The sequence below is a fragment of the Myotis brandtii genome, unplaced genomic scaffold (assembly GCF_000412655.1).
Source record: "Myotis brandtii unplaced genomic scaffold, ASM41265v1 scaffold923, whole genome shotgun sequence".
Classification (NCBI taxonomy): Eukaryota; Metazoa; Chordata; class Mammalia; order Chiroptera; family Vespertilionidae; genus Myotis; species Myotis brandtii.
In genome coordinates, this window is record NW_005371804.1 from 1,617,616 (window position 1) to 1,640,536 (window position 22,921).

Sequence of the window (22,921 nt, forward strand, 5' to 3'; positions counted from 1 at the left end):
GAGAATGAGCATCTCTGGGACCACAGTGTCCTGGCCCAGGCTGGTCCTCCGGAGCCATCACTGGGTTAAGGTGAGGGCTGTTTTCAGGGCTTTTGATCTGTACTGTCCGCTTGTGGGAAGGATGCTTTTCTGAATCTGATGGACCACTTTGATTTGACGCTGTTGTCTCCTGCCAGTTCGCAAGATAAGCTTCAGAGAGTACTTTGTACTTGCTGGAGGGAGTCAGATTCGGGTCTGAAATGTGTTTCCTGCGTAACAACGAGATGGGACCCAGCGATGCAGCCTGGCGGGTCCCAAAGATGCCTTTCCTCAAAGATGCCGTCAGCCTGGAGGGAGAATGGGCTGTGACATGCAGGCGCCCCCGGGGACGTGGCCGTGGCAGTGGCAGGCGCTAATGAGAAGGCATAAGGGACTGCTCCCTGGGAGCGCATCCTCTGAAGCCATTGCCACTGTCAGCGGCACAGGGAGCAGAAGGGCCCTCTCTCCAGCCCAGCGGCCCAGGCCCCTTTACGCTTCTGCTCAGGAGAGGCCCAGAGCCGCCGCCACTGCCCGGCCATGCTCCGGACCCTCGGGCTGGCCCTGCTGCCTCTGCTCAGCGCCGTGGGCTCCAGCCAGGCCAGCGGCTTCACAGGTGAGGGGTCTCGGCTTCACAGTGTAGGTGATGCCGGAGGAGGGAGCTCCCTGGGGGAGGGTCTCCATGAGTACGGGCAGCCCCGCTGAGAGCTGGGCAGGCAGACGTGTCTGCTTGGAGAGGGTAGCATCTGTTCTTCTCACCAAACTTTCTTGCAGCCACAAAAGAGGTGGCATGAGTGCCTCTGAATCCCCTGGGGGCCTTGGTTCAAATGCAGATTCTGAGTCAATGGTTGGGACCCGGAACTGTGCATTCCCGCCAGTGGTGGGGGATGCAGGGCCACAGCCACCCTGAGAGGAGGTGCAGATGAGGTCTCCGAGCCTTGGGTCCTCGACTTACAGAGGAGACGGAGGCCCAGGGGGTCGGGACCTCACCCAAGGCCACACAACCGGCGGAGGGCGGTTTCCACGGGGGACCCTGACAGGGAGCCCTGAAGTGGGCTCTCCGTCCAGCTGCCCCTCACCTTGGGCTCTGCCAGCCCCCCATTTCCTCAGTGGTAAGTGAGGACGGAGGTGGCCCACCGGGGAGTGAGGAACTGAGTCCGGGCGCCTGTCCAAAGCCTTTGCCAGGCACAGGGTCAGCTGCTAAAAAACATTGATTTCTGAAGCCCCAGATTTCAAAGAATTGAGATCGGCAATCTTTAAATCATTGTCCTCCTGAAATCTGTCTCATTCATCTGGGAACTCAAACAGGTCCATTCTGTTCCCATAATGAACTTCAGTTTTGTTCAAGTTTGAAGTTTTTTGACCCACAGGAGGATTTTGGTTTAGTTGTGATTGTTCTTACTTGAGTTCCCCTTTGGAATGGGTAGCATGTGAACCACGCAGCTCAGCCCAGAAGGAGCGGGACTATTGCGGAGCTAGAGGAGACCTGGGAGGTATTGCGTGACCCTTCATGGTGCATGTGAGGACCCGGGGACAGAAGCTCAGTGATGCTCAGAGTCCCCATCTACTTGGTCTTAGGTGCTGGGTACTGCCTTTGCAGGCATTCATTCGGTTAATCCTACAACCCAGGGCATAGCTAGTACTTTACAAGTGACAAGACTGGGGCACTGGGAGGGCATGAAGTGGGCTCCGAACCACCCAGCTGGTGATTGTGAAGCTGGTGTGCACTTGGGTCCTCTGACCCCAGGGCCCAGGCTCTGGAGCACAAAGAGGTCCCGTCTCTGAGACTAGAGCCCAGGACCCCCGGCTCCCAAGCTGATGGCTCTCAAAGGGATTTATTTTTACTTTTTAAATATATTTTATTGATTTTTTTACAGAGAGGAAGGGAGAGGGATAGAGAGTTAGAAACATCGATGAGAGAGAAACATTGATCAGCTGCCTCCTGCACACCTCCCAACCAAGGTACATGCCCTTGACCGGAATCGAACCTGGGACCCTTCAGTCTGCAGGCCGACGCTCTATCCACTGAGCCAAACCGGTTAGGGCCGAAGGGATTTATTGAATGGCAGGATCTGCTAAGGGGTGTCTACTCCGGGCTCTGCCGAGCAGCTGGGCTCGGAGAGGACCCGGTGGCCTCCGGGAGAATGTAAACAACAGAACCAAACAAGTCGCTCCCAAGTGCAGCTTCACGGGAGGTGTGTGTGCGTGTGGCATGTGTGCTAATGACCAGCTGGGACTGGTGACTCTCTGGAGATAAGGACGAGGTGCCAACCACTAATGAAGGTTGGCATCTTGTCTCGGGTGAAGACGAGAAAAACAAGATCCAGGTCCACCTTGCCGAATTCTCCGTGCAGGAAGTCCTTGTGCCTTGTCCTGTTAGTCGATCACTTTCACGGCGGCCATTGTCCCTAGCCCCTCACCCAAGTCACCTCTAAGCTCTGGGCTAAGTGACCTTGGTCTCAGAGGCTGACTTCTCCTGCCCCACCCACCTACCAACGGGCCTCCCATCCCTTCCCAAAGCTTACTGTCGCCCACCCTTTTGGCGGAGACGGGCAGCAGGTGTCTCCACTCCCAGAGGCCCTGCCACCCTCAAAGGTGACCAGGAGGCAGCCAGTGGTTCCCATGGCTGTGGGGTGGGCTCGCTCTGGGGTGGGCTAAGTCAGCACTGCATTCACCCCAGAGTAAGGCTGCAGGCTCTCCCACCAGCCCGGGCCAAGGGCCGGCTCAGTCCATTTCTTCCCGGGGATCGCTAGCCCCTGCGTCTGTCTCGCTGTCTGCACACTTGGGCACTGTTGTGAGGCAGACCATCCAGGGGTGCTGCCTGTTGCTGGGGATGAAGATGATTTATGCCGCCATCCCTGAGTTCCTCTCCAGAAACCCAGCTTCTCCCTGAGGGTTGTACACTATCAAATGGAGCACCTACCCATTGGCTGCACAGTCTCATAGAGCTTGGCGCTCAGAGGTTGAGAATCTGAAAGTGTGAAGTATATTCAGACCTTGCATTCATCCTGCACTGAGAGCCCCATGCTGGCGGCGTGAGCTCCCTGGGGCTGGCGACCTGAGCTCCCTGGGGCTGCCTGGAGGAAGTGCCACAGGCTGGGAACTAAAACAGTGGAGATTTATTTCCTCACAGTTCTAGAGGCCAGAAGTCCAAGATCAAGGTGTCAGCAGAACTAGTTCCTCCTGTTGGCTGTGAGAGAAACCCTGCCCGACCCTCTCCCCAGCTCCTGCTGGTTGCTGGCCCTCTTGGGGCTCCTTGGCTGGTAGAGTATCACCTGGATCTCTGCCTTCATCTTCATGTGGCCTTCTCCCTGGGCCCATTCCTGTCTCTGTGTCCAAATTTCTCCTGTCCTATTGGGTGGGGGCCACCCTACTACAATATAGCCTCATCTTAAATAATTGTATCTGCAAAACCCCTATTTATAAATAAGGTCACCTTCTAAAGTACTGGGAGTGAGGACTTCAGCATATGAACTTTGGGTGGGTGTGGGACACAGTTCAGCTCATAACAGTCCCTGCTACGTGAAACAACAAGAGCTCCCTGGGCAGATGGGATGCCCCAAGGCCACGGTGTCCATGACAAAGAGGCACGGGACTGGAGATGGTAGTGGGCACCACAGGGTCAGAGCCTTGAGTGATCATGCTGATGAAGGGCCATGGGCACAAGCCCCGTGTCATCCTACAGCGGGCACTATGCCCTCATCTCTCGATGACAACAGAAACAGTCAGACGGCACTTGACCATCTGTGATTCCTCACGTGTGTTTGAGATTTCTCTTTACTTATCTTCCATCTCATTCCTTAAAAGGGTGTGATTGCTCTCTGAGCCTGGTGCATAGTAGGCCTTCAGTGTATAGTTATTGTGCGAATTGTTACTGATGCGCTTCTCTTGTGACAAACTGTGGCTCATGGAGATTGAGACGTGCACAAGATTCTCCTGGCTGCAGGATCACAGAGCATGAAGCTGAAAATGGGGCCCTGAGCCCTAGAAGTCTGACTCCCCGTGTCTCTCTCCTGTGTACCTGGGGCTGGGCACAGCGCGGCTCGGCCAGTGGCTGCTCCGTGTTCTGTAGAGGAGGGTCTCTCAGGGGGCAGGTCTCTGTTTACACTTTATCCCTTTGAGTTTCCGCTGCTGCACTGACTTCTCAGTGGGCCGGTGGGCAGATTCCGAGGGGACCCTAATGCAGGGATCTTGTTTCACTCGCTTCTGCAGAAGCCAGATAACCCCTCACATCGATCTGACTCTGGTGTTTGTTCTTTCTTTGGCTCCTGCATCCTCCCTGCTCCCTCGTAGACAAAGGCCTGTCCTTGCTGAGCTACCAGCTGTGCAACTACAGCGTGACCCAAAATGTCCAGAGAGTGGAGGCCGTCCGGATGTCCCATGTGACCTACGCCCCCTGCGGCGGGTGGATCCCATGGAGGCGGTGCCCCAAGACCATTTACAAGACCCGGTACCTGGCCGTGGACGTCCCTGAGTCCAGGAACGTGACCGACTGCTGCCAGGGCTACGAGCAGCTGGGCCTCTACTGCGTCCTGCGTGAGTCCAGGGCTGTGGGTGGGCTGTGGGCCACTCCCCCACCTCCTTCTCCCTGGGCGTCCTGATGAGCCTTGGGATCGTTACTGATCACATCCACTAGCCCTGAACCTACTAGATCTTTCTGAAACGCTGGTTCCTAACCTCGAGCATAGGATCGTGTGGAGGGCTTGCCCAAGCACACATCACTGGCCCACCCCCGGCTTTGGATCCAGCGGGTTGGGGTGAAGTACAAGGTCCCAGGTGGTGCTGATGCTGCCGGCCCAGGGTTCTGGTTTGAGAACCTTTGCTCAGGAGCCTTGGCACCCAGACCTCACTGCACACCAAAGGCCCCTGGGCAGCTTTAAAAACACAGCTGCCTGGGTCTTGACCTTGGAAATTGTGATGGACTTGGCCTGGGGCATGGCTTGGGTGGTGGGATGTTTTTAAAGCTCCCCAAGCTACTAACCCATAGCTGAATTTGAGAACCAATGTTGCAGTCACCTTTTCTTTTTAAAAGTGGTAGTGGATCCCTGTTTGAAATCTGAAATCCTAATCTGAACTCCAATATATGAAAGAGATGGAAGGGGTCCCCTCAGTACCTCCTAACTGCTCAGAGGCCCCAAGTCCTCTTACTTCCTCGGTGTGGTTTGGAAGATTCTCGGGGCGGTTACCAGGGTGACCGGTGCGAGTGTGCTGGGCCAGTGTCTGAGGCCAGGTGGGCTGTGCTGTGTTGGGGTTCAGGGCTCAGCCTCTTGGCAGGAAGTGAACTTTCCAGAAAACCTCTTCCAGGGGAAAGGGTTCATTGTGAGTGTGTGTGGGTAGTGGTGATTGTTACATCTGAGTCAATACCAGATCTCAAGTGAGTTTCTGAGCAGTCAGAGGTACCTCTGTCCCCATCCGTCATGGAGGGGAAGTGGGAAGAGTGTGACTTCAGTGAGTGCCAACGGGGTCACCCTGAGTTGTGAGGGCTACCATCTCCAGGGTGCAGAAGGCGGGTCTGAGAGGGGATCCCACTTGACCCATCCTGGACCCGAGGCTAAGGCGTGGCCACCACACCCCAGGGGCCACAGGGTGTAGCCTGTGTCCTGTAGACCTGCAGAAGGCTGCGTGGGCTCAGCACGCTGAGTAATGCCGAGCGTCCTCCCTCAGGTCCCCTACACAACTCAGCAACCAAGGCCTTAAAACGGGAAGAGCATTGAGGGCACGTACGATATTTCTTTCAGTCTAAGTGACTTTAAATTTTATTTTTAAATTCAGCATTAGGAATGCAGCGATAACTCAGACATCACTTTATTGAGATGTATCTTTTTACTATAATTACAAATATGAGTACACCAGCCACGCGGAAACTCTGGAAACAAAGACGAATCTCCCAGGGACAGGGATGCCACTGTTCACGGACCTGCTCAGAGGGCCAGGCACAGGGATGTCCTGACAGCTCAGGGCTGTGTCTTCAAATGAAACCATTGTCACAAACACTGCCACCACCAATAAAAACCAGATGGGGCCAGCCGACCTCAGGGCGATGGCTTGGAGCCAGTTGCACATTCCCGTTGGTTCTCTAAAGGGGTGCTGAAGGGAGGGCGGGGCTGTCCCCTGGAGATCCCGCCCAGGTGCTGGGTAGAAGGAGTCTCTTCCTGTGCTGACACCTGCCCCCTCTCCTCTCTCTGTGTCTTCAGGGCACATGCGCGAAGGGGTGGCCAGCTGGGCTGCTTGCCCATGCCCTGGGAGCGCCTCTCTTCCTGGGGGGCGGGGGTTCCATTCTTTGTGGAGACCTTGGGGCCCATGAACCTTGGTATGGAGCATCAGAATCCAGGGAAAAAGGCAGGTGTGGCCCTGCTCTATTTGTCTTCACCTGTGAAGGCCACACAGGTCAAACCTGCTGGCTGTGGTCAGGGCTAGTGAGGTCCCAGGTCCAATGGTCTGGAGGAGGGTCCAGGATTGGCTGAGCCACACCAGCCCCGCCCACCATAGGGTGACCTTTCTGTAAGGGCTGTTGCCCTGCTGAGTTGAACAAGTCAAGTCCCAGAGGAGAGGAGGCAGGGAGGGCTGGTGCTCCTCCCCCACCACCTGCCTCTCATCTTTCTTCCCCGAAGCAAACCAGCCACCAGGAAATGACTCTCATGGGACATCAACCCCACTTTTAAAGTGTTAGCACCTTTAATTAGAAGCTCACCAGGTGAGAGTCCCATGGGCAGGGCTGCTCTGGGGAGTTACAGTAGAGGTGTGGCTAGAATAAGGAGAGTGGGGGTATAGGGGGGACTAGCTGAGCACCTCAGGGCCAGCGCATTGGCAGCTGGAACTGCCCGTGGTGGAAGCATTTACACCAGGGGCATTGGCAACACAGCCTCCTCCTCCTCCTAAAGCTCCTTCTTCAGAGCCTGACTGTTTGATTAGAGCTCATTCGGAGCAGCCTAGCAACAGGCTGGCTCTTTGGAAACTGAAGAGATCAGTCTCTGTAAGGGATCCCCCGACCCACTGGTTGCGTTGCACAGGTTGGGCCAGAGGCCAGACCCTGGATGTGGTAGCTATGGGGACAGCCTGGGCATCTGGGGAGGACAGGTGGGCCTCCAGGTCCCCCTGGGCCTGGGGAGACTTGTGTCTTGGCAACCCAGGGCTCTCAGCTCACAGGTCTCATCTCCAGGCAGCAGGGAGACTCAGATGAGCTTCCTCCTTTCCCCTCCCACTCAACAGCCGATTCACTAAAAAGGGAAGAGCGTTATGAGAACACAGTGACAAGCCTTTCGGTCTAAATGGCTTTCAATTTCTAGAAACCCACCCTTTGGAAGGCAATGATAACTCAGACATTATTTTTTTTTTAATGTATCTTTGTACTATCATTACAAAAAAGAATGCACACGCCATGCAGAAAATCTGGGACACAGAAGAGATCACAGGGACATCACCAGTAAGCTGCCCTGCTCCCCAAAGCAGAGCCACTGTGAACATTCTCCTCTATCTCCATTAGGGCGGGCATTTTACAAAAGGGGGGTCACCCTGTTTGAGATTTTTCTGTAACATGCTTTTACCATTTGGCAGTGTATTTGGGCCACGTTTCATGTCAATAAATACTGTCCTGCAGCATGATTCAACGGCCACATGGCATTACCTCACATGGATGTATCAGCATGTAGCAATCTCCCACCATTTCACATCTAGCTGCTTCCAAGTGTTCATTATTGTACATAATGCTGCCATGAGTGTCCAATGGTGCAAACACCGCTACACACAGCTGGGTGTGGCACGAACTGAGCATCTTAGCCGCTGCTAGCCAACTGCAGTGACACCCTGGCTTCCCCTCAGCCTGCCTTCACCACGGACCCATCATTGTGGCAGAAGGACCCCACTGCTCCCAGAGACTACCCCAAACTCCCCGTCCCCCAGGTTGAGACCAGGGCCCCTTTGGGGAAGGAGTTGGCCCGGGAAGGTGGTGGGAGTGGGAATGACATTCCAGAAGGATCACATTTCTGAGCCCAGGAGGCCTCGGTGCTGCCGCTCAGACAGGAACCTCTGTGGGCCGTCCCCTAGCACCGTGACTGACCTTGGGGTGCCAGGCACGGAGCAGCCCCGTTTCATTGTCCGTAATGAGATAGTGGAAAGAGAAGCGGATTTCTGAGTTTCTACCAAGTTGGGATTGTTGACTGTACTCTTGGGCTCTCCGAGAGCGCCAGCCCTGTGGGGAGGGAGGAAGGGAGTCCCCACAGCGGTCAGGGCAAGGTGAACTCGAACTGGAAAACACGTCTGTTGTGATTGACAACCATTCTTGGCTGCTGTTTTTTCTTGGTGGCCTATACTTTCTTTTCACTTAAGTAAACCTTTTAGCTTAGAATAGTTTAGATTGACAGACAAGTTGCAAAGGTGGCAGAGTTCCCCAGACCCGTCAACAGGGTCCCCCGTGTTAGTGTCTTGTGTCACCATCGTATACACGTCCCCTCGAAGCAACCCACGTTGGTGCATTGTTGTTCATTCGACTGCACACTATTTGGATTTCCCTGTTTTTCCTCCTAATGTCATTTTTCTGTCCCAGGAGCCACCTCACATTTAGTCTCATGTCTCCCTAACTGTAAGGCTTTGGCTTTTAGGATGGGGAGAAAGCAATCCTTGGTTTTGGGCCCACAGGGACGCTGGAACTTCTGTCCCAGTGGCTCTCTGGGTGGCACCACTTGCCCATTTTTTATGTCCCAAAGCCAGTCCCTGTGTGGCAATTTCTCCAGGACTTTAGATATCAGAATGGCACTGCCCAGACCTGGCCGTTGCCCTCGAGCGGCTGCCCTAAGCTCTCCTCGGTCCACAGAGGGAATGAGCGTCGGAGGCACCTGGAGGTGCAACCTGAGCAGCTCACCTGGTTTTTATTGCCGACACCATTAACTGCTAATTGCTCTCCCCTAGCCCTGAATCGGTCCGGGGAGTTTGCATCAAGACCCGGCGTCTGCCCGCAGGAGGAGCAGGGAGCATCCACTGTGCTGTGTACCCTGGACGCCGACTGCCCTGGACTTCAGAAATGCTGTTCCTTTTCGTGGGGCCACCGCTGTGTGGCTCCTGCACCCCAAGGTGGGACTGAGACCTGCAGCAAAGCAGGCGCCCGGTGAGGCAGCCGCCCAGCTGGGGCCCGGTCCCGATCTGGTGAAGGTTGGGGTGGAGGGGGAGGGGAGTGATTTCCAGGAACCTCAGCCAAGGTCATGATTCACGGGGAGTCCACAGCTGTGTGTGGGCACATCCCACTCCCACTCAATGCAACGTCTCTGCAATGTCTCTGACACTGACGCCTCAGGGGAAGGAGAGGGAGAAGCGCTCACAGGCCTTCCTGGCAGAGCAGTGACCTGTTTCCCCAGTTGCCTGGGGCGCCCTAGAGTCCCAGCAGGTGGCACTTATTGGAAGCTGACTGGTAGCTGCTCCTGAAACGCCACAGGGGCCCGAAATCCTGCTCATGGCACCTGCCTGGCAGGCCCGTGGCCCAGCCCTCAGGGCATGCCTGTCTGGTCTGGGAGGTTCTGGTCTTGACCGTGGCTGCCCCCAGGAGAACGGATTGGTCAAGGTTCAGAGCTAAGGATAAATATATCGTACTCATTGCCCTGGCTGGGTGGTTCAGTTGGCTGGAATGTTGTCCTATCACCAAAAGGTTGCAGGTTTGATTCCATAACCTAAGTATGTGCTGGGCAAGGCACATACTTAGGTTATGGGTTTGATCCCCAGTTGGGAGGTAACCGATGGATATTTCTTTCTCACATCAATGTTTCTCTCTCTCTCTCTCTCTCAAAATCAATAAAAAAACAATACATATCCTCTGGTGAGGATTAAAAAAGAAAAGGAAAATATCATATACATTATATGTTATAATATAGTCTAGTATTAGTATACAGTGGGGCCTTGACTTACGAGTGTCCCGACTAACGAGTTTTTTGAGATACCAGCTGTCTCTCGGCAGATTTTTTGCATTGAGTTGTATAAATAATGTAAAGTATTATATATCACATATATTAATTATGCTATTTTACTATATATCACAGTATACATATCCTATAAAATACATATGACACACATTATTATCTAGTATACATATCTCCAAAAGTATAGTATGTGGTATATATAAGATTACAAATGTTACAATGTCAGAGACGTGTGGGACAGGAGGTGGGGGAGGTGTCCCATGCCGGCCAGCGGCAGCCCCCCTCCCGCAGGAGGGTGAATGCAGACGGGCCAGCTCCTGCCTCCCAGGCCTCCTGTCCCCCTTCTCAGCCCAGGGCCTCTGGTGGCCCCACCTGGTCCTGGCCCTGGGCCTGTAGCTCATCAGCCTGTGGCCCCCGCAGCTCCAGAGGGGACTTCGGTGCATTCCTGGTACAACGTGACCGTCCTGGTGAAAATGGACTTCGGGGAACTCCAGCAGGTGGACGCCAGGCTGCTGGATCACATGCGGCTGCTGCACTCCATGGTGGGTGAGGGGCGGGCGAGCCCGCAGGCCGCCCTGCTGGCGCCAGCGCAAACCAGGGGTCGGGGAGGGGTTCCACGAGTGAACGTAGAATGCCCGGCTCTGAAGCAGATGTCAATTCCTAATTTAAAAACAAAGCTTCAAAGAGGTGTGATTTATGTGCAACAAAGGGCACACCCAAAAGTGTGCAGTTTGAAGTTTGACACACATGGCGTTGAAGCCGTACACCATCATGGGATAGAACATGGAACCCCTAATCTTCTAATGGGCTGTTGCTTAAACCAAAGGGTGCCCAGTGTAGACGGCCTGGGCCCCAGAGCTGTGCCCTCACTGGCTTCCCCCTCAATCCCCAGCGTGCTGGAAAGTGCTGGATGGGGACCTTTACCCGGCACCATCGCTGTTCGGGGCTGGATGGCTCTCTGTGGTGGGGGCCGCCTGTCATCATGGGATTGCACAGAATGCCTGGCCTCTCTGCACACGCACCCAGACGCATGTCTAGCCGTGACAGCCACACATGTCTCTGAACAAGGCCACATGTCCCCTGAGGGGCAACCTGTTCCTGCTGCAGACACAGCTCACACTTGCTGACACTGCAGAGCCTTCCAGCCAGGATGACTTTACCCGGCGGTGGCCGGGCCATTGCCCATCCTCACGGATGGAGGTCTCTCCAGGGTGTGGTCTGCCCTCAGGGCCACATGGGCCCGTGTCCCCTGGAGTGAGCCCAGGCTCAGAAGGTCCCACACTTTGTTTAATGCTCTGGTGTTGCCTCTTGAGATGCTTCATACTTTTTGAGCAAGGCCCTCAATCTTGCTTCTGCACTGGGCCCCACACACTCTGTGGTTGGTTTTGCCTGACCTTCAGATCCCACAGATGTGTCCCATGGGTGACGGGGAGGGGGTAGACCCGGACTTGGGTCCCTTTCCCACAGAACAGGTGGCACACACTCTCACCTTGCTCTGGGCTGTCCAGTAAAGTGACTTGAGAGGCATTCTGAAAGGTCACCATCCCCCAGAAACCTCCTTACCTGCCCCAGCTAGAGGAGAAGATGGCCCAGCTAGGGCAGGTAAGAAGATGGCCCAAATAGCCAGTGAGAGCATGGCTCAGGAGCCAGACTGCCTGAGTTCAAATCCCGGTGCTGCCACTCATCAGCTGTGTGGCCTTGGGCAAGTTACTTAACCTCTCTGTGCCTTAGATACCACTTCCTTGAACTAGAAATGGTCATAATCCTGTCGGAGACAGTGGCTGTGAGGTTTAAACAGTGCATGGAAAGAGCTTAAAGAGATATCAGGCTGGAGCAAAAAGGATTCGGATGAAATGAGAAAAGGGGTCACGAAAGCTAAAAAAGTCAGATGTGCAACATGAGACCATGGCTTGACGTCCGGTTCTCTAATTCCTGATATAATCCTCTGTCATGAGCTGTGAGGATGGGGACCATGGGGCCCGGGGGCTGACGGGTGTTTTTTCCGGGGTGGCCGTGACAGAGCGCCACAGACTGGGGGGCTTATGTAACAGACACTTAGGGTCCCACGGGTCTGGAGGCCTGAGATCGCGGTGTGGGCAGGGCTGCTCCTTCTGAGGCTGTGAGGGAAGGGTCCCTCCCAGGCCCCTCTCCGTGGCTTGTAGGTGGCTGTCTTCTCCCTGTGTCCCCACAGCGTTTCCTTCTATCGGTGTCTGTCTCTGTGTCCAGATCTCTTCTCTGTGTAAGGACACCAGTCACACTGGGCAAAGGCTCATCCGAATGACCTCATCCTAATCTGATTACACCCACTGAGACCCTATGTCCAAATAAGGGCCCATTCTGAAGTCCTGGGGGTAGGACTTCAACATAAGGATGTGGGGGTGGGTGGGTGGCCACTATTCAGCCCATGGCAACCAGCGTTGCGGAAGTATTTATAATCTGGTTTGCAGGCTTTCACTGGGCTGATGACAGAAATAAACTACCGTAGGGGTTCTCTTCTGCAGACCAGAATGGCGCATGCGCAATTAACTTAAATTCTCCGGGCCTCCGGCTCCCTGTCTGTCTGATGGGGCACTTTCCCTGGGTGACGCTCTAACTCTGGCTTCACAGGTGACCAGTGCCCTGCGGCCGCTGGACGCCGCCGTCTACCACCTGCACTCGGCCTGTGGGGACACCTCGACCACAGTGTCGCGGCTGCTGCTGGACCTGCCGCGGCCGGTGCCCGTGGCCAACGTGTCCACGGTGTTGGACGGCATCGTGAAGCGTGTCTATGAGGTGATCAACATCGCTGCTGCTGGGCCTGCCGCGGCCGGTGCCCGTGGCCAACGTGTCCACGGTGTTGGACGGCATCGTGAAGCGTGTCTATGAGGTGATCAACATCCAGGTGCAAGGTGTGCTTTCCCTTGGTCCTCTCCTTGGGGCGGGGGGCGGGGGGTGGGGAAGAGGAGTGGAAAAACAATCCGGCAGGTGAGGGCGGGCTGACCCACGTTAGCCCATCTGGTCCAAACCAAGTTAAACTGTGTCTCCGCCACACGCTCAATTGCCGGGTTTCTCCTTCCATCCAGGTGGGCGCTGGTGAGCAGACCCCAGAACACACAAGGATTTCTCCCTTCAGTTCTCAGGTTCCTACACTTCCCCTTCTTGCCTCTTCCCCACCCTCGCCAAGGACATCCTTGTACCCAGAGGCTTTGTCAGCAGAACTCGTACTAAGTTGGATTTGGTGAAGCGCACAGATGTGGACTTGTTTCTGGAAGAAATGACCTGGTGTTTCCTTCTTTTTCTTTTCCTTTTTTCCTTTGGTCTATATCAGGGGTTAGCAAACACTTGAAAAGTGTCAGGCAGTAAATGCTTTGGGCTGTGGACCACATGGCCTCTGGCTCAGCTGCCGTGGGACGTGGAAGGAGCCGTGGTGGGGTGTGAGCGCGCCCACGGCGCCAGCAGCACGTCCTGTCCCCGGACAGGAGGACCTGAGTCCCCTGCTCCCTGGGAGGGTGGCTGCTGCTGTGGGGAAGCTCCTCCTAGGACAGTGAAGGTCACACACAAGGATGCCAGGCCCTGGATCTTTAATTCCCCTGAAAATCCACACATGTGCTTGAGGACCAAACCCACTCGTGCCAATAAGAGAAGTGCCTGGTGGTCTGTGAAGGCCCCCAGCCGGAGACAGGAACACACCTGTAGGTTGACAGATCGGGGTAGCACTGGAGGGAGGGAGCGAAGGCAGGCCATGGGCTTGGGTCAGGAGGGGTCAGGTGGGAGAATCTGTTATGGGATGTGGGCTTTGACTGGGTGTGGTATTTTTTTGGGTGTGTGTGTGTATGTAGCTTTGATCCAGGGCCTTGTTCTAGATTGGATGCTGTCAGAAAGTGGGGATGCTATGATTGGGTATCTCAACAAGAGGAGCAAATTTGCCTGAAGATAAGCTATAATTAGTAAAAAAACTAAGAGCCACTCCTTTTGCCCAAGGGGTGAGTGTGACATTCTGTGGGTAACAAGGTGGTCTTTTTTTGTGTGTGTCTGGCTTTGGTAAAACCATGCAGAGGCATGGTTCTGTCTCACTTTATCCTGGTCACAGGGTAGCCTTGTGTGTTCTGAGATGGTTTCTGTCGGTAGGAGAGGGAAGGACCCAGCTGTGAGGGACAGGTCACCTCTGAATGCCAGGGGCTGCTCTGTCCCTTTCTCAGTCCAGAAAGGAGCCCATCCACCAGACCAGTTCTCGGGTAGGATGCTTGGACCCATCATCTCATGACCCTCAGACTCAATACAGCCCCAAAGCGATTGGCTCAGGCGACCGCAGCCACCCAAGCGCAGGTGACGGCTGCAGGCGAGGGCGGCATGTGTCCTGAGACGCGGGCCAGCTGCTCTGCAGGCTTTCTGATACACCGGGGCCCACTGCCCCGTCCACTCCTCAGCTCAGAGGACAAACACTGGGAGGCTAGTGAGAATGACCAGTGGGTGCCTCTCACCTGCTCTTCTTTTCCATAGATGTGAATGAATGTTTGCATGAGGAACTCAACGCCTGCTCTGGAAGGGAACTGTGTTTAAACACGGAGGGCTCATACCAGTGTGTCCGCCACCCAGAAGCACCGGCCTCGTCTCCCCAGAAGCTGGACGGCACGTGTGAAGGTAAGACGTCACAGGTCTTGGCTAAGGAACCTTTTCAGATGGACCGTGGACCACAGTGATCCTCTCTTCTCGCAAAGATGAACGGCTGGCTCATGGGCAGAGAACAGTCCCCTGGTTCTGTAGGTTGTTCTGGCTCTCATACCCGGCTATTCTCACCTTCTTTCTTCAATTGAACCAGTCTGCGAGATGCTGGTAATAGAAACACGTATGAGTAAATCATCATTTCTGCTCTCAGGAAACTCGGTGGAGAGCATGCCAGATGCTAGGCAGGCGTGATGCATATGAGTAGGATGCCTGTGTAATTTATTGTTTAAATCAGGACGCTGAGAGTGAAGGGGCCTCATTAATACTTACACTGGGCCCAGGAGTAACCTGGACCATCCCTGGGATTACTGATTAATTAGATGTAAAAGAGAAAGAGAGAAAGGAGGCAGCATGCAGATGTTTTGGCCGAACAGTGTAATAGATGGCAATTCCTGAATGAGTTGGGGGAAGACTAGGGTTGTCATTATTATTTTTAACAATAATTGTTTAAATGGAGAAGGGGTTGAAATTGAGTGGAGAGGCCAGGATGCTGACTGAGCTGCATACGGGAATCTGGGGTCATCAGCGTCCAGGTAGCATTTCACTATGGGCATGGTTGGGAGTCCGGAAGGGGGGCCTGGTGCCTGGGGCTGAGGAACCCCGCTATTTAGAAGTCAGTACAGGAGGAGGGGCTTGCAAAGAGACGGAGTGAGATGGGAAGAACAGTAGGAAAGACAGTCTCAGGAGTGTTTACAAGGAGGAGGTACAGAGACCCAGCAGAGCCTGGAGGAAGCGCAGACTCCCAGGAGGGCCTTTCTGGAAGATGGAAGATGGCTGATGCCAGAGCAGGCTCGTGTGCTGATGGGAGAGACCCTGGTTGGTTCTTGCAGCTGCGGCGCCCAGTCAAGCTTTCTCTCTTCTGGGAAGCTGCTCTTGGACGTCTCCCCTCCCCCCAGGGCTTCCCCAGTTGGGATGACGGTCACCTGCAGCTGCTCTGGTGGCCAGCGTGTGGTCAGGAGAAGCTCGGTGGCCACAGCCTGTAGGGCTGTCTGCAGGTGAGTGAGGCTGCAGGTGCAGCTGGACGGTGAGCTGGACCGGAAGGGGCCAGTGAGTGAGCATTCATTCATTCACTTATAGGACACATTTTTCTGAGTTCCTGTAATGCGCCAGGTACGGTGCCTGCTATGCTGGGTGAAGAACAGACTAGAGTAGTCATGGCAGACCACAAATCCACTCTTTCCTTCCTTAGTGACAGAAGTTAGATTGCGTTTTGTGTGGAAATGTTAGTTGAAGAGATAGGTTTCCCTACCTCTCCTGCAGGCAGGGTGGCCATGTGACTTGTCTTAGCCAATGAGACACGGCAGAAGTTTCCATGGGAACGAGGAAAACTGCTTAATGGTTATAGGCCCTGCTAAGACCAGGCTGAGCACAGGATTATGATGGCTGAGGCCCCCTTGGCCATCTGAGCCAGAGGGTGACCTTGAGGATAAGGCTCAGACACTAGTGATGGGGAAGCAAAGACAATGAAGAGGCCTGGGCTTGAGGTACCATAGATGTTTCCTACACAAAGGGTCCACCTGATGGGGGTCAAACCCTGTTATGTGGTGGGGTTTCCTATTATATGGAGCAACTTATCCCAATGCAAGTGGCTTGGGGTAAGGCAGGAAAGTGAAGGCAGGGTCCCGGAAGCAGGTGGCTGGTGGCGAGGTAGTGGGTGTGGCGGGGAGGTGTGTCTGCTAGACAAACACCAGGCCTCCCAGGACAACTGGGCGCAAACCACAGACTGGGCATTAGTGGGACAGGAGACTGCAGGATGGGACTCCATGGACTCGGTACCTCTCTCAGAGTTCAGCCTAGAGCAGATACTGCTTATTCAATTTGGCCACTAAAACTTTCTCTTGTTATTGCAGAATCTGATTTATTATATTCTAGCAACAGTGGAAAGATAAGTCACCCCCAGTCTCAGCGCGCCAGCAAACAGTTTTCTTTTTCCCTCTTCTCTTCCAGGTTTTCTACCCTATTTAAATCCTGCTATGCGTGCAGTTTTGTATTCTGCTTTCTTCACTCACCATTATGTCTTGTAAAGGCTTCCAAGAAGCAACCTGGTCTTCATCATCCTAATTTCGATGGTTGAGTAATAGTGATGGCGTATAGCAGTGATATAATGTCTTAGCTATTTGCCTCATGGGGGGCATTAAGGTGGCTTCCAACATTCTGCTATAGAAACTAGAACTTCCATTAGCAGTGTGAAGCGGTTATGGAGAATACTGTCATACTCATGTTTGAATCACTTCATTTAATCCGCATGTCCTATCCCCTTTAAAGGAATGGAACAGTTCATAGTAACATAGTCAAGAGCTGCTTAGCATGTAAGTCACGCGGGCTCTGCAATAAGCACCTTTACAGCATCACCTTATTTAATCCTTAGAACAACCCTGCCAGGCAACTGCCCCACGGTGCATCCCCCAGAGGCTGCCCTTGCACAGTGTTGTGCCAGCCAGTGGCCGTGCCCTTTCCTCCCCCATTCATGTGGAGGATCAGGAGCTGACCAGGGTTCTAGGGCTGTGGACTGTTTCCTCAGGTGACCCAGAGCTCAATGGGATAATGAGTGCAGGGTCCTTGCTGACTCTTCCCGCTTTGCCATGGAGGGGTGAGGGTGGAGGCTGCAGGATGACGCGGGGAGGACCTGGAGGGTCAGCCTTCATCACTGGAATGTTCTACCTCTTCCAGGATGAAGCTCCACGGGGCAGGTCTCCTGATCACTGCCAGTGAGTCCTGTACGTGGCAAATAGTGGACACACAACACATCTATATATATAAAAGCCTAAGCAACCATTATGACCAGACGATCAGAGGACTGGCCAGTAGCTATGACACGCACTGAGCACCAGGGGGCAGATGCTCAATGCAGGAGCTGCCCCCTGGTGCTCAGTGCACTCCCACAGCCAACCTCCCACGGCCAGCCAACCTCCTGTGGTCTTTCCCCGCAGCCGGCAGGCCCCGATTGGCCTAGATTGGGACCGGGTGAGATGGCCCTGATTGGCCAGGAGGGACCCCATCTGTGCACAAATTCATGCACCGGGCCTCTAGCATCTAATATTAGTGAATAAAGAGGGAGGTTTGAATGGTGGCTGTTCCTAGGATCTCTGAGTGTCGAGTGGTGAACACACCAGCCCACCTGTAGCAACAGGGCACTCCTCCACTATGTGGGTCTAATTAGAACTGTGCGTGCCCTCCATGTACAACTGGGCCTGCACAGACTCCCTTGCAGACCACCCTGGATCTGCACTGTGGCCTCTGGGGGGAAAGTCCTGTCCGTCACTGAGAATAGAAGACTGGAATCAGTTCTTGAAAATACTCTGGTCAGTAATCTGAAAAAGACATTAGGCTCTATTTATAGTTAGGGATGTTGTCAGCCAGAATTTGCCATGCTGCCTGGATACTGAGTTACAAGGTTCCGTCCAGATAAAGGGCTGTCCCACAGGTGAAGTGAAAGCTGCCCTGCCCGGCTTCACTCCCTACCGGGCAGGAAAGGCGAACCCAGCGTTGCCAGCTCCGAAACAGAGTGAATCCCAATCGCATATTGCTAAGGGAAGCGGCACATGGTTTAAATTTAGAAGCTAATATAAATGAGCAATCTGCTGGAACGGTTTAGAGGTACAAACCCGTGGAAAATACAGCACAAATTTCACATGCTTTTCTTGTGAAATTAGTCATTCGATTAATGACACACGGGGCAGCTGGATTCTTGCACAAAACAGAGACCGTAGGAAATGTTGCCTGGTTGGCATGTGACGTTCCAGGAACACGCTCTGCTTTTCGGACGGGGTGGAACTGTTCTAGGACCCTCCTAACTCCGTCTGCCATGGTCCCCTTCTCCGCTGGAGCCAAATAGCTGGTCAGCACCGTAAAGAACCGTCTCCTGAACGCGTGCTTGACCAGGGCAGGGCTTGCCCGCTCCAGGGCGGCCAGGCTGGCAGGCCGTTCACCGAGCCAAGACCCCTCATCCCTAACTGAATGCTCAGGCTCTTGGCTCGCATCCTCAGCATTTCTACCTTTACGGGGTCAGGTCTCAAGGTGACAGGCCCCAGGGAAAAGAGGAGCAGCCTGACCAGGGTACCCTGGGAAAGGCAGCATCCCCCCAGGCTCCTTCCTGCTTCCCCAGAGGCGGGTCAGGGCTGCCCCAAAGAAACAAAGCCCAGACCCAGGGACACAGGGACTCCAATGTGCTCACCGAGGTAAAGGTCACGTTCCCACACGAAGGTCGGGGAGGCACATGGCAGCAGTGTCCTCGGGTCACACAGACTCAGGGGTTGGGTGCTATTTTCAAGGGCCTCGTTATACGAGGGGCGTCAAAAAGCTAAAGGGCTGCGAGAGCAAGTGTCCTGGCTAATGAAGGACTAAAATCGGGTTCGAGCACGAGGGGCAGCGGCATCACGTCCAGTTTAACAGGCCTTGAGCTCTGATTACAGCAGAGGGCTTTGGCCGAGTGTGGCAGGAGCTGGCTGATTCTGCAGCAACACGAACAATTTTCCAAGTGGCTGTCCAGCCAACAGCTGCCTTGAAAACTCGTTAAAGAAGGCTGGGAGGTGGATTCGTTTCCTGTGGCTGTTGTAACCAAGGGCCACACACCTGGTGGTGTCAACCAGCAGAAAAAAGGTAAAAAGAACAGCAAAAGAAGGTGATCAAATTTATTTTTATTTTTTTTTTAAAAAAGACTAAAAGAGCAGTAATGTATTCTCTCATAGTTCTGGAGGGCAGAAGTCTGAAAAGGACAGATGTGTCTTCATCAACCACACTCTACCTCCCATCCTGGCAGCGTTGTCAGGGCACAGTGAGAATTTAGGTGGAGGTCCCCAGTCCCATCCAAGTAAGGCTGGGAGGGAGGGCTGTTCTCATTGTAATTTATCTCCACCTGCTTTGAGGGGGATCCACAGGGGCTCGCAGGAGGGAAGCACACACCCATGGGGCATCCCCATTAATAAAAGCCAGCTCCGCCCTAACCGGTTTGGCTCAGCGGATAGAGCATCGGCCTGCGGACTCAAGGGTCCCAGGTTCGATTCCAGGGCATGTACTTTGGTTGCAGGCACATCCCCAGTGGGGAGTGTGCAGGAGGCAGCTGATAGATGTTTCTCTCTCATCGATGTTTCTATCTCTCTATCCCACTCCCTTCCTTTCTGTAAAAAATCAATAAAATATATTTTAAAAAAATAAAATAAAAATAAAAGCCAGTTCCGTGCTTCATTGGAGGAAGATACAGCAGGGCTGAGTCATAGGAGAGGGTGAGGCACTAACCTTGATTTTGAGCCTCTTGGCAGCCAAGGCAAAAAGGAAAATGGGTTGAATTACACTGGTTTTTATTTTATTTTTTTTACTGAAAGGAAACATACACATTTGTCTGGAAAGATGGAATTGTTTTCATGATCCTAGAAAACATGCTTTATGAAGCCTTTTATGAAGGGCTCTGGGAAACTTTAGTCACTTCTGAACTGTGTCTTTTTACTATGGGTTTGCCAAAGGGTTTTTAAAAAACCTCATGACTTGCTTTTTTTTTTTAGCACTCAGATTCTGATGTAAGAATTATTGTGCCTAGACTGAGGGCTAAACTACTTTTTACATAATTCATATTCCTTAGGTGCCTGTTGTATGCCAGGATTTTTCTTCAAAAACAGAGATTGATTATATTTGAATATAAAAATATATGTTAATTATTTTATTAGAATACTAGAGGCCCGATGCACGAAAATTTGTGCAAGAGTAGGCCTTCCTTCCCCTGGCTGCAGGCACCGGCTTCCCTCTGGCACCCGGGACCCAGGCTTCCCTCCTCCGGCCGCCCACAGGCACCCAGGACCTGGTCTGGCTTCCCTCTGGCCCTGTCTTTGTCAGTAAGGACATCCGGAATGACGTCCAGAAGATGTCTGGTCTAATTAGCATATTACCCTTTTATTATTATAGATTACATGCTAAGGTGTTATATTAGAGTTTTGCTTCCCAATACATGGATTTTCATATGAAAATGTAAGAAGCCTGGTTCCTGAATCTGGCTCTCCTTAAAAGGACACAGTCAGCCTGGCTGGTGTGGCTCAGTGGTTGAGCATGGACCTTTGAACCAGGAGGTCACAGTTTGATTCCCGGTCAGGGCACACGCCTGGGTTGTGGGCTCGATCCCCAGTAAGGGGCGTGCAGGAGGCAGCCAGTCAATGATTCTCTCTTATCATTGATGTTTCTAACTCTCCCTCTCCCTTCCTCTCTCTGGAATCAATCAAAACATATTTTTTTAAAAAGGACACAGTCAGATTGGAGGAGGGCCCACCCTAATTGCCTAACTTTAACTTAGTTACCTCTTTAAAGACCTGTCTCCTAATACTGTCACATCCTGATGTACTGGGAATTAAGACTTCACCCTGTGAATACCGGGGGATGCAGTTCAGCCCATGACACACCATAATGACCACAGCTGCAGTGACAGCTCAGGTCGTTTCCATGTCTTGGCTCTTGTGAACGATGCTGCAGTGAACTCTGAGGCGCACACATTGCTTGGAGATAGTGCTTTCATTTCCTTCGGGAAAGTACCCAGAAGTGGGCTTGCTGGATCATGTGGCGGCTCTATAGTCTTAGTTCTTTGAGGAACTTCTGTACCGTTTCCCACAGTGGCTGCACCAACAGTGCACGAGTTCCCTTTTGTCCCCACACCCTCGCTAGCACTTACCTCTGGTCTTTTTGATGACAGCCATTCTGACAGGTGTGAGGTGATAGCTCATTGCGGTTTTGATTGCATCTCCCTAATGATGAGTGATGTTGAGCATCTTTCCATGGGCTTGTTGGCCATCTATATGTCTTCTTTGGGGAAATGTGTACTCAGATTCTTTTGCCCATTTTGTAATTAGATTATTTGGGGTTTTTTTGTTGTTTTTTGGGGTTGTTTTTTGTTTTGCTGTTGAGTTGTATGAGTTTCATACACATTTTGGATGCTAACCCCTTACCAGATGTGTGATTTGCAAATAACTTCTCCCATTCCCTAGGTTGCCTTTTCGTCTCGTGGGTGGTTTCCTTTGCTGTGCAGAAACGTTTTTGTTTGAGGGGTCCCACTTGTGGACTTTGCTTCTGCTGCTTCTCTCTGATGTCCACTGATTCTTCTCTTTCTGTGTGTTCACAGACGGCCCTCCCATCACAGACTACATGATCCTCAATGTCACCAGCAGCAGCTTTCAAGTGTCCTGGGGTTTAAGTTCCACCCAGAACCACACCTTCCACGTGCAGGTTTCCAGGGGCAAGGAGCCGCTCAGGAGCACCAGGACCCAGGCGATGACCCTGGAGGTGACAGGGCTGGAGGCCGGGGTGCTGTACTGGGTGAAGACCAGCTACCAGGCCTGCAGGACCAATGTCACCGCTACGCTGACCGTCAGAACCGGTGAGGCCCTCATCTGAACACCGTGTGTTACCTGTGAGCTGGTCTGTCTATCCCGATTCTGTTGCCCCAGAAACTCAAATTGTGGCTCTTCTTCTAACCAGGCAGGGGCAGGCATGGGCTTGGCCCACCATCCCAGTGGGGCGGCGGGCGCTCCGTGTCCTCTGAGCAATGTCTGGGGGTCACGACCATCATGGGCTCCCTCGCTCCCCTCCCTGCGTCCTGCAGGCATTGCAAGACCTTCTGTCACACTTAACCCCTCAGGGCTGAGTGTGTAACTTCCCCAAACCAGGACCTGAGCGCCATGTGAAACCTGCAGAAGGTGCACTTCATTTCCCACACGGTGCATGTTTCAAGGGCATGCCCCACCCACTGTGTCAGCGCCAGGAGAGAACTTTTCCCCAAACACACGGGTAGGAATGAACTGGGAATTCTGGCGTCCGGAAGGCAGCTGGCATGGCCACATGACTCCGCCAGGTGGCTGACTCCTGCCCGGCCCCATGGTTCGAGCCCCCCTTGGCCTGGCCACGGTGGAACCTGGGTGGTGCAGGACTTGATCTATTTTTTTTAAAATTTCCCTCAAAGCACAGGCTTTATGGAAAGCGTTGACAGAAAACGGTGGGTTGCTGGGTCACTGGGCTTCAGCTAATGTGCACGATTGTCTGTCCCAGAGGCCCGTGTGTTTGGAGTCACAGTGAGGATCCTGAACCGCACCGTGACCGAGCCACTGCTGGACCATGGCAGCCCCGAGTACCGGGACTTCTCCCGGCAGCTGCTTCAGGAGGTAAAGCCAAGGGCGGGCGTGGCGAGCTGTCCCTGATGTTCCGAGCGAGGAGCCCACATAAGCCGTTGCTCAAATACTCCCCCCTCCTCGTTTATGGGGGACTTAATCTAGATTTGGGGCCAAACCGTCTTTGAAATACGTGTTTTGGATTCAAATGGTACCCGTGGT

General features: G+C 53.4%; 1 protein-coding gene across 1 annotated transcript in view; it reads left to right on the forward strand.

Annotated features, from left to right (window-relative positions):
• Nucleotides 1-555: 555 nt before the first annotated feature.
• Nucleotides 556-22,921, forward strand: part of UMODL1 (uromodulin-like 1) — a 55,718-nt gene continuing 33,352 nt past the window's right edge. Inside the window, exons 1-9 of the mRNA XM_005885704.2 lie at nucleotides 556-631; nucleotides 4,309-4,551; nucleotides 8,920-9,081; nucleotides 10,338-10,459; nucleotides 12,525-12,689; nucleotides 12,784-12,805; nucleotides 14,397-14,537; nucleotides 21,718-21,972; nucleotides 22,641-22,753. Coding sequence (XP_005885766.1) covers nucleotides 556-631; nucleotides 4,309-4,551; nucleotides 8,920-9,081; nucleotides 10,338-10,459; nucleotides 12,525-12,689; nucleotides 12,784-12,805; nucleotides 14,397-14,537; nucleotides 21,718-21,972; nucleotides 22,641-22,753 — 1,299 coding nt within the window. The remainder of the gene's footprint in view (nucleotides 632-4,308; nucleotides 4,552-8,919; nucleotides 9,082-10,337; nucleotides 10,460-12,524; nucleotides 12,690-12,783; nucleotides 12,806-14,396; nucleotides 14,538-21,717; nucleotides 21,973-22,640; nucleotides 22,754-22,921) is intronic.